Source organism: Phoenix dactylifera, chromosome 8 (genome assembly GCF_051530095.1).
Source record: "Phoenix dactylifera cultivar Ajwa chromosome 8, Ajwa_hap1_PhDact_Kaust_v1.1, whole genome shotgun sequence".
Classification (NCBI taxonomy): Eukaryota; Viridiplantae; Streptophyta; class Magnoliopsida; order Arecales; family Arecaceae; genus Phoenix; species Phoenix dactylifera.
The window spans coordinates 31,797,189-31,814,100 of record NC_143197.1 but is presented as its reverse complement, the minus strand read 5'-3'; the positions used below and the strand labels follow the sequence as shown (position 1 = coordinate 31,814,100).

General features: G+C 40.6%; 2 protein-coding genes across 3 annotated transcripts; one reads left to right on the top strand and one right to left on the bottom strand.

Moving 5' to 3' along the window:
* Window positions 1-4,411: 4,411 nt before the first annotated feature.
* LOC103716511 (protein spotted leaf 11-like) lies at window positions 4,412-8,756 on the top strand. Its single transcript, XM_008804537.5, has 4 exons — window positions 4,412-4,870; window positions 6,371-6,487; window positions 6,691-7,122; window positions 7,206-8,756. The coding sequence occupies exons 1-4, from the start codon at window positions 4,580-4,582 to the stop codon at window positions 8,376-8,378; spliced, it is 2,013 nt and encodes a 670-aa protein (XP_008802759.4). The 5' UTR covers window positions 4,412-4,579; the 3' UTR covers window positions 8,379-8,756.
* Window positions 8,757-14,873: 6,117 nt separating this feature from the next.
* Window positions 14,874-16,833, bottom strand: LOC103716512 (dof zinc finger protein DOF5.1-like). 2 transcript variants are annotated; one of them, XM_008804538.6, is made up of 2 exons: window positions 16,385-16,833; window positions 14,874-16,180 (listed from the first exon to the last, which is right to left on the bottom strand). In XM_008804538.6, exons 1-2 carry the CDS (start codon window positions 16,433-16,435, stop codon window positions 15,218-15,220), a joined length of 1,014 nt encoding a protein of 337 aa, XP_008802760.3. In that variant the 5' UTR covers window positions 16,436-16,833; the 3' UTR covers window positions 14,874-15,217. The 2 variants fall into 2 exon arrangements, with proteins under 2 accessions (XP_008802760.3, XP_017700540.3); XM_017845051.5 differs by having other exon boundaries at window positions 14,874-16,177; window positions 16,385-16,800.
* Between the last annotated feature and the right edge of the window lie 79 nt (window positions 16,834-16,912).

The following is a 16,912-nucleotide window of genomic DNA, read 5'->3' as shown; positions in this document are numbered from 1 at the left end:
TTTGGTCAAGAGAAAATGTGAGAATAATTCGAGAATCTTTTAATAATTCTCCAAATATTGTAATTATTCTAGTTGACTAAGAAAAGCCCAGCCCTACTTAAGGAGGCACTCAGCTAGCTTGGACGGGCCAACAGTCTTTTCCCAGGACTGGTTTGGGGCCTAATTTGACATGATGGGCTTGAAAGGAGTTCATCATTTCAGTCCTCTAGGTTCCCAACCATTATAATTGTCTTGATGTCTAAAATGAAAAAAGGTGGCAAAAACTAGGAAAACCGGAAGAAAAATCATGGATTTTTATTTGATAATACGAATGTTAATTTTAATATACTATTTTCGTTACAAGTATAAAGAGAAATTAATTAAAAAAAAGTTCTAAACATGTTTGTGTAAGTTACGACAAAAAAGATGATACAAGTAAACTTGCATCAAGGTTAGTAAGCATAACCCTTGCTTGATCCAAATTGTGCTTGAGCTGACATAACAGAATGGTCTAGGTGCATATTAAGAAATAACATACCTGTATGTAATGTAACTTCTTCGACGGTTCTTAGATGGTATAGATGGGGCTCTTTCATTTGCTAGTGGTAGACTAATTCCTACATGCAGCATTGATTTCTTGGACCAAAAGATGTGAGATGGGAAGATCAAAGAAGTTTCGTTTTGTTATTCCGCATATATAGCACGCTAGAAAAACTTAAATTACCTGCCATTTATATGATAAACGAAGGAGATTGATTTTTTTTTTTTTTTGCCTTGGTGATTATTGTTATTACTGATACTGCTACCGCCAAAACCATTATTGTTATATTTTTCTAGCAAGATGATTATTATTATTATTATTGCTATTATTTCCGTTACTAAAAATATTATTATTTTTGAATAGTTGGGAAAAAAGTTTGGATGGTTTAGTTATATGGACTTTAGGTCAACATCAGCCGATTGGTACCCGATCTCTCCATAGGAGAGGTTTCAATCTCAAACCTTATTGTTGGTAAATAACTACTACGCTTACCAAAATTAATTGGTCATAGACTTTAGCATCATTTGAAATGAGATACAGCATCTTTTCCTAGAAAAAATACTATATAGACCTAGCACTTATTGCATATCAATTGCCTCTAGAAGAGCATACCAGAAACCTCAATAGAATTTTCCCCTAGACATCTTCATGTTGGAGATGCGCTAATGGCTTAGTTAATTCTTGCCAGTTCATCTTAGGCCATTGTATCTCATGGCATGTTTCCTAATAACATGAGATGCATGTCCTTTCAAAACATGTCGAAGAAACAATAACATGTAACGTCCATATGATATAGACAATAGACTTTTGTATCCTCCTTAAACCACATAACACATCACATGCAAAGATTAGGACTAAATCTACAAAACTAGAAACGTTTTGCATCTAAACAAACTTGGCTTGCTGCTTTTCTATCTAGAGGTTCTACTTCGGTAATCGAAGTGAAGAAATATTAAGCACAATGAGTGGTTAAGGTAATTGGTGTTCGGGTAATTATGGAGTCATAGACTTGCTCAACGGTGGTCCATGGATGGACACAAATTGTTGTTTTCCTCTACCACATTAATTAGCAAAGAAGATGGTGGGTTTGCAGTCCCTTTCTTCTTGACATATGGTAGTCAAAAAGAAGACCTAAAATTAGTGCTTGTATGGAACCAAGAATGAGGTATGCTTCTTTGTCATGTTGCAGGTGGCTAATTATTTTCCTAACACCACCAAACCGCAACAAGTGCTGCATTTTGGCAACGTGGATTAGGTCTTGGCCTCTTCGTTCACCAGGATGCAGCAGTAAGTGAAACTACTTTCTCTATGGATACAAAACGTAGACTATTTTACAAACCTAAACTACTTAAACGGTCGCATCCAACTAGCATCACTAAAACGTAGAATCAAGTAAGTCAAAATTGTTAGCCGCATGCACCTGAAATGTAATGCACTTACCCTGATGACAAAGTTTATATCAAAATTTTATAATTTTACCTAATTTATTTAGTTACACTAACCAATGAACAATCACAAGGCTTTTCTGATGAGTTTAACCATTTTTCTGAATATTCTTTCAGGACCCTTCTCATCGTTCCATTTCTACTGCAAATCTCTATAAATCATAGTTTGAAATATATAATGTGCCATCACGTTATAATGCCCCCTACCGAAACCACTATGGAATGTTATTGCATTTATAATGGCTATCATTTTCTCAAAAGAAACTTTTAAAAATTTTAGTACTAAAATAATTACTGAAATAATGGCCTCTATAGCAGTATTATAAAGGGAAATATCCAGCAATAATAAAAAATAATTGTATTCTTGATCGTATAATCAATTTTGAAGAGAATTTTGAGATAAAATTTTTGAAACCTGAAATGATATTTCTTTTACTGAAAACGAAAATATAAGAGAAAATGATGGCCGCTACAAGTTATGATGGGCTGTTCGTTATGTTTTCATATTATTTATCTCAACAATATAATAGAAGGTGGCCAAAACTATTATAACAACTGTTATAATAATTACAGTTCCCGTTATCTGAATCCACGATATAAATAGGAGATCTTGTTCATGAATAGCGGACAGGTAAACTGATTTTATCAATATTTTTCTTTTCCTCGTAATATTGGTGGAAATGCGATATAACTTCTCTCCAGTGCAAACATGATTTCGCCAAGAATTGAAAACTGAAATTATTGCATGAATAATGAACAAGTAAACTGATTTTATCAATATTTTTCTTTTCTTCGTAATTTTGGTGGAAATGCCGATATAACTTCTCTCCCATGCAAACATGATTTTACCAAGAATTGAAAATTGATATTATTTCATTTAAAATGTCATTGACTATCATGTATTCAAGTTAGATCAGTTCTCAGCATAATTATGCAGCTTTCAAAACTAGTTAATGGAGGAAAAAAAAACACTCTATATATGAAAGTGTTAAAACAGGTGCATTTGTCTTTGGTTTTCATGTGTTATGCTCTCCTTATCAGCCATGTTTTTCATGCAGTGTATGACCTAGAAAGCAATGCGGCTGGAAGGGATGAGTCTGAAGACACGCCCAAGTCAGCCATTCCAGAGCCCAAACCACCAAATCAGCAACTCAGACTTTTCTGAGGACAGAGGGCACCGCCACTCCCGGCTTCTAATGATGGTCACCTGTCTATCGAGTCCCGACCTGTGTGACATTTCATCAGGTCGTTGACGCTTTTAGCTGATCAACTTTATCCTCCTGAGAAAATTCTTTTCCATCCTTCATTTTTACTCTTGTTTAGGTCAATTCCTCCCTCTCTAGGGACATTCAAGGGGCCACGTCTTGCACCATATTAATTCAAGCATCATACCCACTATGACATAGGTAATCACTTGTTGATCATATGCTTAATCGCACTTGATTAATTTATTTGTCTCTAATTGAGATGATGTCATGGGTTTAGCTTATCTAAAAGAAAGAACTAATTTTTATCAACTAATTTTTACGCTATCATCCCACTACCTAGTTAAGCAAGGGTCAAAACCAACCAAGTTTAATATGAATATGAATTAAACACATATTAGCTCACCCAAGCCAAATTCCAAATCAGCTCAGGCTTGGCTTAAATTTAAACTAGTGCTCCTCTCATGTCTGTATTCTATTTTTATTTTTGTGAGAGAGAGAGAGAGAGAGAGAGAGAGAGAGAGGAAATGAATACACTATCAGCATCATAATTATTCAAATTTGAATGCATGGGGACTCGAATATAAAATCTATGTGATAATGGATAAATGTTACTATGGAGACTCTATGCCTTTACTTTTAGACAGAGGTTATATAACGACACACTACTCAATGTAGGTCGAAAGTACCTACTCCAAATCTAAAATCGACACCAACTAAATCAAGTATTAATAGTAGAAAAAAAAATCTAACTCCCACTTTTTAAAGCACCTCATCTCACTAAAACAAATTCCATTCGCCTCTTGAAGAGAAGAACACCCCCAACTTCCTCTTCGTGTTACATTCTCTCTTTTTATTTTCATAAAACTACATACTTTCTCTCTCCCACTTGAAGAGAAGAACACCCCCAACTCACATTAAAAGTTAAAAAATATCACTATCCCACTCCAAAAAAAAAAAAAAACTCTACAATATGAAGTTTAAGACTCGACTTATCTTAATATGGATCTAAATTCTAAAGTTATTAAAATAAATGATCAACTAAATAAATTCTAATGAGGGCAGGCCGCGCAATAAATCTCAACAAACCCTTGCTTGCTATCATCTTTCAAATTGGTGCGCGGCCAACTTATTTTGGTCACCATCATGGATGACCAAATAAAAGTTTTTTAAAAAAATTTTAACTTTAGGACAACCAACCAACGTCATCGCTAATCCGGACCCCACCCGGAAAAAAAGAAGGGTAATTAAAATAAGAAAATAAAAAAGAAACCAGAGAAGAACGAGAGGAAGACCGGCAGAGCCCGAATTCTCCGCTTTTATCCTCCGTTATTTGTTCTTCAAGTAATTCCATCCAAGAGCAAGAATAAGAAGCAGAATTAGAATAGACTCAGAATACATCGGCGTCGATGGAGGAAGAAGAGAAAGGCTTGGCGGCGGCGGAGGTGCCGGCGGTGGAGAGGCTGTTGGTGATGGTGGAGGAGATCGCCGCCATCTGTGACTTCCGGAACGCCTACAGGAAGCAGCTCGGGAACCTCTCCCGGCGGATCAAGCTGCTTGCCCCCATGTTCGACGAGCTTAAGGACAGTAGAGACCCAATCCCGGAGTCGACGGCTAGAACCCTAGCTCCTCTCGAGGACGCCCTGGCCTCCGCCAAGGAGCTCCTCCGCTTCGGCAGCGAAGGGAGCAAGATCTTCCTGGTATGTGGAAACCCAATACCAAGCTCTCTCTCACTTCTAATCTTCCGCCTTGCTCCTTGGGAAATGTGGCTTCTTGTCGATCACTGCTCTGATCTCGGTAGAAATTGGAGATTTCTTGAGTTCTTGGATTTTTCTTCGCATATAATCGTCAAAGTTCTGATCTTGATTTGATATTCATCAGCTAGAGTCGTTTCTCTTGCCACAATCTTAGACTATTCAACAGCAAATCATGCAAAACCAAAAAAAGCTATCATTTTTCCTTTTTCTGGCCTTTTCCTTTTGCTGGATGATCGCCGGACTCGAGGTTTTTGAAGTATGGAGGGTTTGCTTAAATTGCCCTTTCTTGGGGGGTTTGGGCTGCCAATATTTTTGAATCAAAACGTGGAATTTTTTTTATTGCACTTAGGTATCGAAATCTGAATATTCGGAATGGATATGGAAGTTAAGGATGGATGTGCTTTGTAAGAAAAACAGCTAATTGGAGGTTTTACGACGAAAAAGAAAAGAATATATGCTTTTTAGATTCTGTGGTTTTAATACGTACATAAATTCTAGGTAATTACTTTTGTGGTTGTGGATCTTTTCAGTCATTGGTCACAAGCTTTATCTTCATCCCTGGTTATGAACATTATAATGATGAAGTTGTTGGCTGCTGCATTTAAGTCCAGATGATTCGGCAATATATGGGCTCACTCAAAAAAATTAGTGGCAACTGGTCAAGATGGTGGTAGATCTGCAAGGAGTAGGTTATAGTCTATCTATTGTTTCAGGCGGTGAGGCTACACCACTCTGAGTAATAATGCAATTGTATCTAGTCTTCATTCTTTTTGGCGCATCCACTACGGCAATAGCAGAACGGAAGTAGAGATGCTGTGATCATATAGATGCATTGCTTCAGATGTACCCATGGAATTCCTTGGTTAGATGGAGAGCCTGGTTTTCTACCCCATATCTGCTTCATATAATTCAAAGGGAAAAAACATGGAAACTTACATGTATCTCTGTTTCCTTGCTTTCATGAGAAGATTGATGATTAAGATCGACGAGAAGAGGAATGAGATAAGAAAATTCCTACCGTTAGAAATTATTCCTACCAAATGCTAATGTGGATGCTTCTTGATTTATAGCTCATAGGTCCAAAAATTATGTTTTGATAATCTGTTCTGTTTCAAAATGAATTTTCTACATATCAGAATTCCAAAGAACTGCATCCTGGATACCAGTGTAGCATGGTACTTTTGTTTTTATTTTGAAAAAAAATAATGCTAGATCAAATTGATTAATCTCACTCTGTTAAGACTGCCATGATCCACCTTTTCTGCTCCACAGCCTGTGTAGCTTGCTTTTCATTCTTATGCTGCTTCCTTTGTATCTGTTTTTGATTACTTAGAGGAGAACAGATTGCTTAGGTTGGTCGATAAATACATGCTGTCTGCCTGCAGATGCTCTGTTACATCCACGTTTGAATCCATATGCCTATATTTGCCTTTATAATCTCAGGTTCTTGAGAGGGATAAGATAATGAAAAGGTTCCAGGAAGTAACTGCTCAATTGGAGCAAGCTTTGGGTGGAATTTCCTTTGATGAACTTGACATATCAGATGAAGTTAGAGAGCAGGTATGGTTATCCTCTACAGCAGTTAGATTCTTGATTCTTAAACATAATTTTTACCCATCCTGTTTACATCAGCAAGCACACATAATCTTGCTATTAAACAATAGTTCGACCGTTTTCAATTTTCTTTGTTATCTTAAAGAACTAAGCCTGCGCCCAGTTCATGTTCTTGATGAAATATGCAGTAAGATAAACATTTTGTACAGGTTGAGCTTGTGCATGCTCAGTTTAAAAGAGCCAAAGAACGGATTGATATGCCAGATCCTGAGCTATATGGTGATCTTTTATCCCTACACAATAAGGGCACTGATGCAAGTGCAGATCCAACTATCCTGGGAAAGTTAGCAGAAAAATTACAATTGATGACTATCTATGATCTCAAACAAGAATCGTTAGCTTTACATGAGATGGTGGTTGCCAGTGGCGGTGGAGATCCTGGAGCGAACATCGAAAAGATGTCGATGTTGCTAAAGAAGATTAAGGATTTTATGCAGACCCAGAACCCTGAAATGGGCACTCCAGCAAATTCTAAATTTCTTTCCGATGGCAAGCCTAAAACTCTGGTCATTCCAGATGACTTCCGCTGTCCAATATCGCTGGATCTGATGAGCGATCCAGTCATTGTGGCCACTGGACAGGTACCTGCTCAATCTCAATTTTTTTCCCACCCCATCATTATTAAGATTCATCTCATTCCTTGTAATGTATCTTCTATCTACAGACATATGAACGTACATGCATTGAGAAGTGGTTAGCGTCTGGGCATGACACTTGCCCAAAGACGCAGCAGAGGTTGTCCAACGTGTCAATAACACCGAATTTTGTCCTCCGCAGCCTTATAGCTCATTGGTGTGAAGCCAATGGTGTGGAGCTACCAAAGCGACCTACCCGGCCTAGTAAGCCCTCCTCAGCCTGCTCCTCAAGTGAACGTGCTAATATAGATGCACTTCTCTGCAAGTTATCCTCCCCCGATCTCGAAGACCAAAGATCAGCTGCTGGAGAACTTCGTCTTCTAGCCAAGCGCAATGCTGACAACCGCATCTGTATAGCTGAGGCTGGTGCTATCCCTCGCCTCGTAAATCTACTTGCCACGGCTGACCCACGCATTCAGGAGCATGCAGTTACTGCCCTTCTGAATCTCTCCATCTGCGAGGAGAACAAGGCAAACATTATTGCTTCAAGGGCTGTGCCTGGAATTGTGCATGTGCTGAGGAATGGTAGCATGGAAGCAAGGGAGAATGCTGCAGCCACCCTTTTCAGCCTATCTATTGTAGATGAAAATAAAGTAATGATCGGGGCATCAGGGGCAATTCCAGCACTTGTATCTCTGCTGAGTGAAGGCACCCAGAGAGGCAAGAAGGATGCGGCAACAGCACTTTTTAACCTGTGCATATACCAGGGGAATAAGGGAAAGGCGGTGAGAGCTGGCGTGGTTCCATTACTAATGGGACTTCTAACAGAGCCTGCAGGGGGGATGGTGGACGAAGCACTGGCTATACTAGCAATACTGTCAAGTCACCCTGAGGGGAAGGCTGCACTCGGAGCTGCTGAGGCTGTGCCAGTGCTGGTGGAGGTGATCAGAAGTGGAACCCCCAGGAATAGAGAGAATGCAGCAGCTGTTCTGCTGCATCTATGTAGTGGGGAGCAGCAGTACCATTATCTAGCCATGGCGCAGGACTGCGGAGTGTTAGGACCCTTGCATGAGCTTGCAATGAATGGCACAGACAGGGGCAAGAGAAAGGCGGTGCAGTTGCTCGAGCGCATGAGCCGATTTATGGAGCAGCAACAGGAGACTCAGGCTCAGGCTGCATCTTTGGTTCGCACTCAGTTCGAGGTCCTTGCCGAGGCTGAACAGTCAGAAATTCCAACTTCCACGGCCCTTGTTGATTTATAACCTTTTCCTCCTTGTTGGATTGTTACTTTTGTGCCAATTTGTTGAGGTGAGGAAGATTGATATGAAGATTGGCTGGTGGAAGGTCGCCTGCCTGCCGATTTTAATTTATGGATCGTGTTGTTATGTACTGAGTTTGGAATATAGATTTAGTAGTGATGGAGGGTTGTTTTTTAATCAGAAAGCGTGGGAGGTGTAATATCACCTGCCTTTCCGATTAAATATGGGTTGTGTTGTTAGATTTGAGTTTGGGGTTATGCCTATGTTGGAGAGCCTATGACTGAGAATATGGAGGGAATCCTTGTAATGTATCATATAGCACGATGTAGTGTGGCCTTATTCAATTTTAGTAGAGAGAAATATGATAAAACGTTGCAGTGATGTGAAGATTCCTCTGGTCCTCTTTGTTTCAGGACTGAGTTCTAGAAGACCAGCTTCTTCAGGTTTGAATGTCTACCATCCTGTGAGGCTTGGCTTTATAAACTAGGTGGAACTGCAGGTTGGATAAGAAGAAAGGATCTTTGAGAATGCATCTATCAGCTGGAACATTCTACTGTATTTTGCTCTGGGGAGATCATTTTGGATAAAGTTGTATATCTAGGCTGTTGCCTTCGCAAGCTGCAGGACTACAGCATCTTCCATGTGAAGCTATGTCATTTTCTTTGACAAGCAAGTAAAGGGCTATTTTCCGAAAGCTATTTTTCAATATCCTTGATGAAAGGATTGGTGCGATCTTGTGCTGTTTTTCTTAATAGAAGGACAAATGAGTATTTCTGTTTGATATTGATGGATGCTTATGTTGGAGTCCAATTGTCAATCATTCACACCTAGTGCTTGAAAACCTAATCTGCAAGTCAATGAGCAGTGACAACTAGTCGGGTTTGGGCTATTAAAAAATTCAGCTTTAACTTGATTTTTCATGATTTGGCTATGTGAAGCGAACTAACGTGGTTGTGTATATCGAAATTAGACATTGTCTTGAATTTACTGATTCCATTGAGTTCCAAAAACAACCCAAACTATTATACCTCAAAAATACAAGAAAGTGGCAAGGCATTCAATCTATGGAGCAGCACCCTCAAGAGAAAGTACCAGTAGGGCATACTATGTGGTTGTGGATTTGCTTAGTTTTGATAGACAAAAAGGTCAAAAATCTTAAATAAAGAAGCTTTTTCTTAACTAAATTGTGCCCTGTTGTGCAACTCCAAATTCATGAATAGCTGCTTGTGTTCATGGACTGATCCGAACAACATGCTGCTGAGCCAATCCAAAGTATCATCCCTCAATCTTTGACCATATAATGCTGAATCGTATGCCGCCTATGACTCTAACTTAATGTATTTAAATATAAGGCCAAAATCGACGATACCTAGTGGAGTTTTAAAGCCAAAAAAAAAAGAAAAAAAGAAAAAATCCCAAACAACCATGTAACTCCTCTTTGAAGGCAATACAGTCAGGACGACAATAAATACTAGTGTAGATCCAATCTTCTGAGCTTCCTTGGTCGCTCTGTCAGTTTCTTCACTTTCTATGATGATTGATGGCCATAAGACGAGCTAAGTTGTTTGGTGTGCTTGAATGTGAAAGGCATTCCAATGAGGATTGGCTGGTAAGTAGAAGCTATGAGCAAGCCTCTGTTTTAGTGCTTGTTTTAATATTCCAATGGGCCTACTATCTGAACGTAAGTAGGAGCCTCTCGTTGGAGGCCCGAGACATCACTGTTGCGTCAGGCGGTCGCAACGATGACTTTTCTTCCACGGAATAAAGTGGATGCAAAACCCCAACTGGCCCATCGCAAGGGCCCTTCAATGGTTTGTAAGCCTTGGCCTACTAAATAGAGTTGACGAGGAGAGAGAAGAGAAAGAAAACAAGCACAAGCATCCTCTCTTTCAACTTTTTGCTGGCGAAGGATTTGGTAATGAGAGGTGACAAATGAGTAGAACACTCATGGCTCATTCTTCCTACTTTTTTCTAAACTTTTGACCGAGGTGGGCCAGGCTTCCTTTAGAGTTGGAAAACACGTATCTTAGGCCATTAGATTGTTGGGTTTCTTTAGAGCTCTGCACAACTTTGCCTAAGTTGGCCTGGGTGGGTGATAAAAGCCATTCAGAGAGATGGCAGAAGACTTGTTCTGGAAAGAGCAAGTAGTGCTATACTTTGCAAGAGCTCTATTGCGCCTTGGGAGTTAATTTGGACTGAACCCAGTTGATGGAGGCAAATTAGTAAACGGTAAACCAGGGTTGTATTCTTTTAACTGATGCAGGTATGCATGCATGTCACTAAGCTAGAGTCAGTTTTATGTATTTAGAGGGCAATAAGAATTGTAGATCATGTTAGCTTCACTCCCATCTTGAGTTTGAGGGAAGATGTTAGCTTAGCTTTAGCTTAGCTGTATATTAGCTTAGCTAGTGACATGACCTGATAATATAGCCGTTGTAATATAGCCGTTGTAACTGTACATGAGCTGTATACGGTAGCCATCTTCTTATAAAAGGTGGGCTATGGATGGTTTCTACTTAGTAAGAAAAGACATTCATCTTCTCTTCTCCTCTATCTTGACAGATCAATTGCCCGAGGCTTAGCTCAAGGCATTGGTCTAGTTCCTTTATTCAAAAAATGACGCCGATCCGATTCCTATTATAGGGCGGGGAGGAGTATTGTCGGAGAAAGATTATGGTAGGTGAATCATTGGTAACTGAAATGCAAAATATAATTGGTCCCTTCTTTTTTTATTGTAATTGAGGTCCATCCCTTGGATTACCATTTTATATTTAATTTATGTTGATTGAAAATCGTATTCCCACCTTTTGATTTTGATGGCCATTTTATGTGTAACTATCTTCAAAATGGGTATAATTGTATATAAAGACAGCTCTGGAAAATGCTAATCTAATTGTATCCAATGAACTAAACTACAATATTAATTGTGTAAATGACAGTTAAACAATTTAAGAACCTGGTGTTAAGTTCCTTTTTTTTTTTTGGTCCTCCCTCCATCTCTAAGAAAATACAATAAAAATGTCACCATTCAGGTAAAACTGTACATTCTCACCCTCTTCGAGAGTTGTTTAATCCTTTTCAAGGAAACAAGACGATCCCAAGTTCTCATCCCCCTAGAAATGTCCATAAACTTGTACTTCCGATATAACGCATGCAATTGTTACCAACTCCTTTGGTGGTATATTCAATGTCGTGTAGCATAGCATGAGTCACGCCAAGAGCCAAGCAAAAGTTAGTGACAAGATACTAAAGCACACCCACTAAAGCACAGTCAAAGCTTGCTTTGCTGCATTTTATTAGTCGATGGGGCAAATGAAAACAAACCATCTCTGAAAACATTAAGAGAACCATACAAGCCATCTATGCTAACCGGATCATATTGAAGGGAAGACCTTCAATGTGAAGGTCTTCCCTTCAATATATATATATATATATATAAAACGATGCGAAGGGTCTTCTCAGTCGCTCCAACACTGAAGATTCCAGTAATCACATCAAAGTGGAGGAGACACCAGACTTTATCCTGTTTAATTTTTGATCGCTCTTCAAGGTTGGGAGAATTCAAGAAGGATTCGAAACATGACCTCGTGAACAGTATATATCTTAGATATGGGTGATGTTCTCACGTAGGTCATGAAAGAGGAAAGCCAAATGACTACTGTACGTAAAAGATATCTTAGAAAATCTGAATGAATATTAGATTTTTTAAGTATGTGTGACATATGAAAGTCCTTGATAAGGCCATATACAACATTATAAAAATGTCTTTCATAGGGTTGTTTTCAACACAGACGCTAGCGAAATTTCGCCATTGCTAGACAGAAGCAAGTAGTAGAAAATTTAATAATTAACGCAATCATGTGTCACAAGGTTCAAGCTTATAGTTCTGCCACTTGACAACGTTCTTTGCAACTTTAAGGTAACGATTTCAAGTGCCGATCGAGCCATCATTAACGTTCTGCAAAGCCACAATTAAATTATAATAAGCATATGTTATGCACCTTAAGTCATTCCCCATGCACCATTCTTTTGTTTTTGAAAGAAGGAATTAAGTACTTGACTTGCAGTCTTCGTTTGCACGTAGGTGTAGACGTACAATGCAACAAACCGCATTAATCATCAAGATTTAATTGGTTCTTGGACCCTGCGATACTTTATTAAATATTTACCATCGAACCGTATATATATAGCACTTCAAGCATGAATTTCTTTACAGAATGATTAAAATAAACTTCTTTGAGCCAACAAATTCATTACAACCCATGAAAACACTGGAAGAGAGATCGTCCTTGTTTAGCCTTATAACTAGTATTTTGATATCATAAACAATGTGTCATGTCATCTTCGAATGCAATACCTGAGGTGTCTGTTGATGGATCACTCACGATTAGGAACATGATTGAGCTCATGCGAGGCAACGTGAGCCGGCATGGATTCTCGGGGCCCCCTCCACCTTCTCTCTCCCTCCCTCTCTCGCCCTGTAAGCTATGTACTAAAGGAGAAACCAACATAAAAGACCCTTACAGGAGCCCATTCAAAAAAGTTAAAGCTGCCATCACTTCTCCCACACCACAACACCCTTCTCCTCCTCTCTAAACAAAAATATCCTCAGATATCGCCCAATAACTATGAGTATACTGATGCTTACCTCCCTTCCTTCAAGGAAGCCTGTTTTGTGTTGCACCCTACCACTTGTTCAGTTGTACGTACAACCCTCTCTCTCTAGCCCCCCATCGATTTTGGTTTCCATTTATATCATAATGCTGTCGTCTGCTCAGGATAACACAAGGGAGGATTTCTCTCTCTCTTTTTCAGTGTATACATGGGCTTGGTTTGGTCGCTTTATTCCCTCCAACAGAGCCTGCATTGGACGTCGCGAAAGCAGACGTAAAACCAGATTCCCTTCGACAGCGACAGGTAAACCAACAGGGATTTTCTGGGGATTTCACCTTTAGCTATCATTTCCGCGATCCTTCCCTTCCCTTTCTCTTGTTTCAGTGCATGTGTGTGCTCCTTCCATGGCTGGCTTTGGTCTTAGGTTATTCTAATGAAAGAATTTTTTGGGCTGCATGAATTTTTGTGAGATCTCGGCTTTTGTTCACCCCCCCCAACCCAACCAGGAGGTTACATGAATATATGTGCAATATTAAAATCTAAAACTGTAGTCAAAAGGATAACTAGCTAGAGCCTAGAGGGTTCTTCTGATTCGAGGCAGAACCCATACCAAATCTAACAGCGTATATGCCGATATAAAGTGCTTGTCTCTCTGTCTCTCACATAAGGTGTTGTGTGCCTGTGCGATTTATGGATGTTTGGGACTTCGTAGTTTTGCGCTTACATAAATTTTGTAGCAAAATGTAGAGAAAAGAACCTTCCTAATTAAAATGAAGGACAGCAACCAGGATCTCTTGGTGGATTTGCAAGGATCGATATAGAATAAATATAAGTTCCATTTCACAAAACGGTGCTTGTAATGTGGAAATATAAGACCTCAAAACGCAAACATATATATATATATACACATATAGTATAGAATCTAGAGACCATGGGAAGGCATTATATAAATCAGAACCAAGAAAAGACAAAGTGGAAGAAGAGAATATCACTTGCCAGTCAAGAATAGGCTTCAAAACTCTAGAAATCTGAAGGCAGGCAGCATCGATATGGGTGATGGCAAAATTCTTTGACTACAACTGACTGAGGAGGTAGTTATTATTTTGAATTCCAAAATGTACATACTTCTCAGCCTCCAATGTGGGGACATGGTATTGATGGCAAATACGAGCAAAGCAGTCGGTAAAAATTATGCACGGGGAACCAGGAAGTGGCAGTCGAGACCTGTTTAGAAACTTCTTCCAATGCGATTGTTCAATCAGACAATCTCTCGAAAGAGGAGAAATGATACTTGTTTTCAGAACTTTCACTTCCGGAATGCACTCGTATTTCCAGTAAAGAAAAGCCTCGAAAGGAGAATATGTGCCCATCCTGAGCCAGTTCTCCAGTTTAAACTTCGTATATATTCAGGATTTTGCATGGAGAGAGAGGAGAGAGGGAGGGACGGAGGGGGGGAGAGAGAGAGAGAGAGAGACCAGTAGGCTTCAGGTCGTAGCTATGGTAAGATAATCTATGACTGTTCTAGCTACTCACATTTGCTGTCTTCTGGAAGACCGAAACTTTAAATATCATGATGCCAATAATATTGCCACTGTAGATCACATACATTTCAACATGGCAGAATAGCTCCTGGTTCATAAAAAAAAAAAAAACGCAGAATAGCTAAACTTTCCAATGTATTGGTTAACTATTTGGGTGAGAGAAATTATATCTGACCCTGCTTTATCTATGACGATCCAAAGAGGCTAGCTTAAAACAATGAAGAATAAATCAGTCTCTATATGTGGTTTCGTAAGATGAAGAAGACTTAATCATCAAGTAAACTACATCCACAAACACAGGAGCAAATCTAATAGTTTCTCGTCACATGGCAGTAGTAATAGGTCTAGTGTTAACAAGAAGCTATTCAAGACAATGAAGTAACATACATTGCTCATGTCCATTTTTTTAAGAAGCAACTCTCGATGTCAGAGATATCAAACTCATGCACCACGTCTGTAGGCATTCTGTAAGATACAAAGGAAGGATACAGAAATCTAAAAACCAGCCCAATATATTCGCCCGGAAACAAGAAACTGACCTACCATTCCTAGCTTCTTCAGTACCCTTTAACGCGAGTACATTAAAGGTTGTAGCAAACAAGTGCTTCTTTCTTCTCCGAAGCCATTGCAAAAATTAAGCTTCCAGGGCGAGGGTTAACGCGAGAACCACTAAATAAGAACTGGGAATTACAAGATATTGCCTGAAGTTGAAGAGTTGAAGCCCGAGAGATCCCCTGTCCACCCGGCGCTGCCACCACTGGCCGTGCCGGCGCCGGCGCCGCCACCCCAGTACTGATTATTCCCGGGGACACCCAGATATTGCCTCGGCAAATTGAGCCGCTGAGAGTTGTCCTCCATCTTCACCGACGCCAGTTGCGAGATTAGCCCGGAGCTTGACAACTTTGGAAGGAACTGACCGGCGAAGCCCTCGCCCCCACTTTCTTCATCGAGAGGGTACAGTCCCGGCACCGGTTGTGCTGGTGGCGGCGGTGGGGCCTCCAGTCCTCCTAGGAAAGGGAACTGCTGGATCTGCTGCAGCCTCCACTGCTCGAGGCCGATGCTCGAGCTGCTCCCCACCTGATAATCCAGCTGCTCGATGGGATGGATCCCGGTCAGCCCGAGATTGGAGGAACCACCATAGTCGGCCAAAGGGTGCAAGGAGGCCATGAAGGGCAACTGGGTTGGCGGGGCGATGTTCGGAAGAATTGCGCAGCCGGCACTTGTGGCAGTGGAGGACGACGAGGAGGAGGCGTTGGCGGCCTGGCGATCAGCAGTGGTGGAGGATTTTGAGGAGCTACCGGAAGACTTGGTCCGCTTGTTGCGGCGGCAGCCACCGCCAACGGGAACATTGCGAAGGGCGCCGCCGCGAGTCCAGTAGCGGCGGCAGGTCTTGCAAAAGTGGCGAGGCTGCGACAGGGAGTAGTTGTTGAAGTAGCAGAACTTGGTGTTGGTGGAGTCGCAGCGCGGGCACTTGAGGGCCGGCTCAGGCTGAGGGATCTTAGCAAGGCGAGCCCTGTCGGTCATCGAAACGGGCCTCGCTGACCCGGCTGCCATCCCGGCCTCAGGGCGTGGCGCGGCCAACCCTGGAGGGAGCTGGTGGGCCTCGCCACCGCTGCCACCGCTAGCGCTTGGTGGCTGATGAGCTTGCTGCTATATATATGTGCAAATAGAAAAGAGGAAAAATATACATAAAAAAAAGATTAAGAAAGAGAAGAAAAAAAAAACATGGTATATTCAAGAAGAGATGGGGAAAAGGGTGGGAATATTTCACTCTTTTTAATCTGCTTTTTTGATGAAGAAGCTTGGGGCGAGAAGTTTGGAAATAAGGGGAGGAGAGAAGGGGAAGAAACTCACCTGGTTCCAGTTGGGGAGATCAAGATAGACTGGAACTGAGGAAAAAACCATGGTCTTTTTCTTCTTCTTTCTTCTTCTTCTCTTTTTGTTTTTTAAGGATGATGGGGTTTGGAGATGGTGGAGAATCACATCCACAAGAAGTCGAAGGGAGAGGAAAGGAGGGGAGACATAGAGAGAAGAGAAGGAAAAGAAAAGGAGGGAGGGGGAGGGGGGGTTTATTTCTTTTCTTTTCTGGTGTCTGTATTTTTTATGGTAGCGTTGGCTGAGTAGATGGGGTTTGGAGAGAGTTCCTTAACCTTTAAGCTTCTAAGGCTGATGCTGAAACAGTGTTTAGGGATTTAGTGGCTGGCTGCTCTCATGCATGGAGAAAAGCTAGAGATAGAAAAAGGAGGCTGCTAGGACAGCCATGGAACCCTAATACTATGATTATCTGAAGAGAAATAATAAAAAACTCAAAGCTTAGTTAGAAAACATCCTCCATATATCAGTGGAGAAAGGAAAAAGGTGGTCTTGGTGGTGTGGTACTGT

What these genes read in the sequence shown, in the direction of transcription:
- LOC103716511 (XM_008804537.5), top strand. Translation starts at nt 4,580, where the DNA reads ATGGAGGAAGAAGAGAAAGGCTTGGCGGCGGCGGAGGTGCCGGCGGTG. An exon ending in AAGGGAGCAAGATCTTCCTG is followed by an intron (nt 4,871 to 6,370) that starts GTATGTGGAAAC and finishes TTATAATCTCAG; the next exon opens with GTTCTTGAGAGGGATAAGAT. An exon ending in TCATTGTGGCCACTGGACAG is followed by an intron (nt 7,123 to 7,205) that starts GTACCTGCTCAA and finishes TTCTATCTACAG; the next exon opens with ACATATGAACGTACATGCAT.
- LOC103716512 (XM_008804538.6), bottom strand. Translation starts at nt 16,435, where the DNA reads ATGGTTTTTTCCTCAGTTCCAGTCTATCTTGATCTCCCCAACTGGAAC. An exon ending in ATCTCCCCAACTGGAACCAG is followed by an intron (nt 16,181 to 16,384) that starts GTGAGTTTCTTC and finishes ACATATATATAG; the next exon opens with CAGCAAGCTCATCAGCCACC.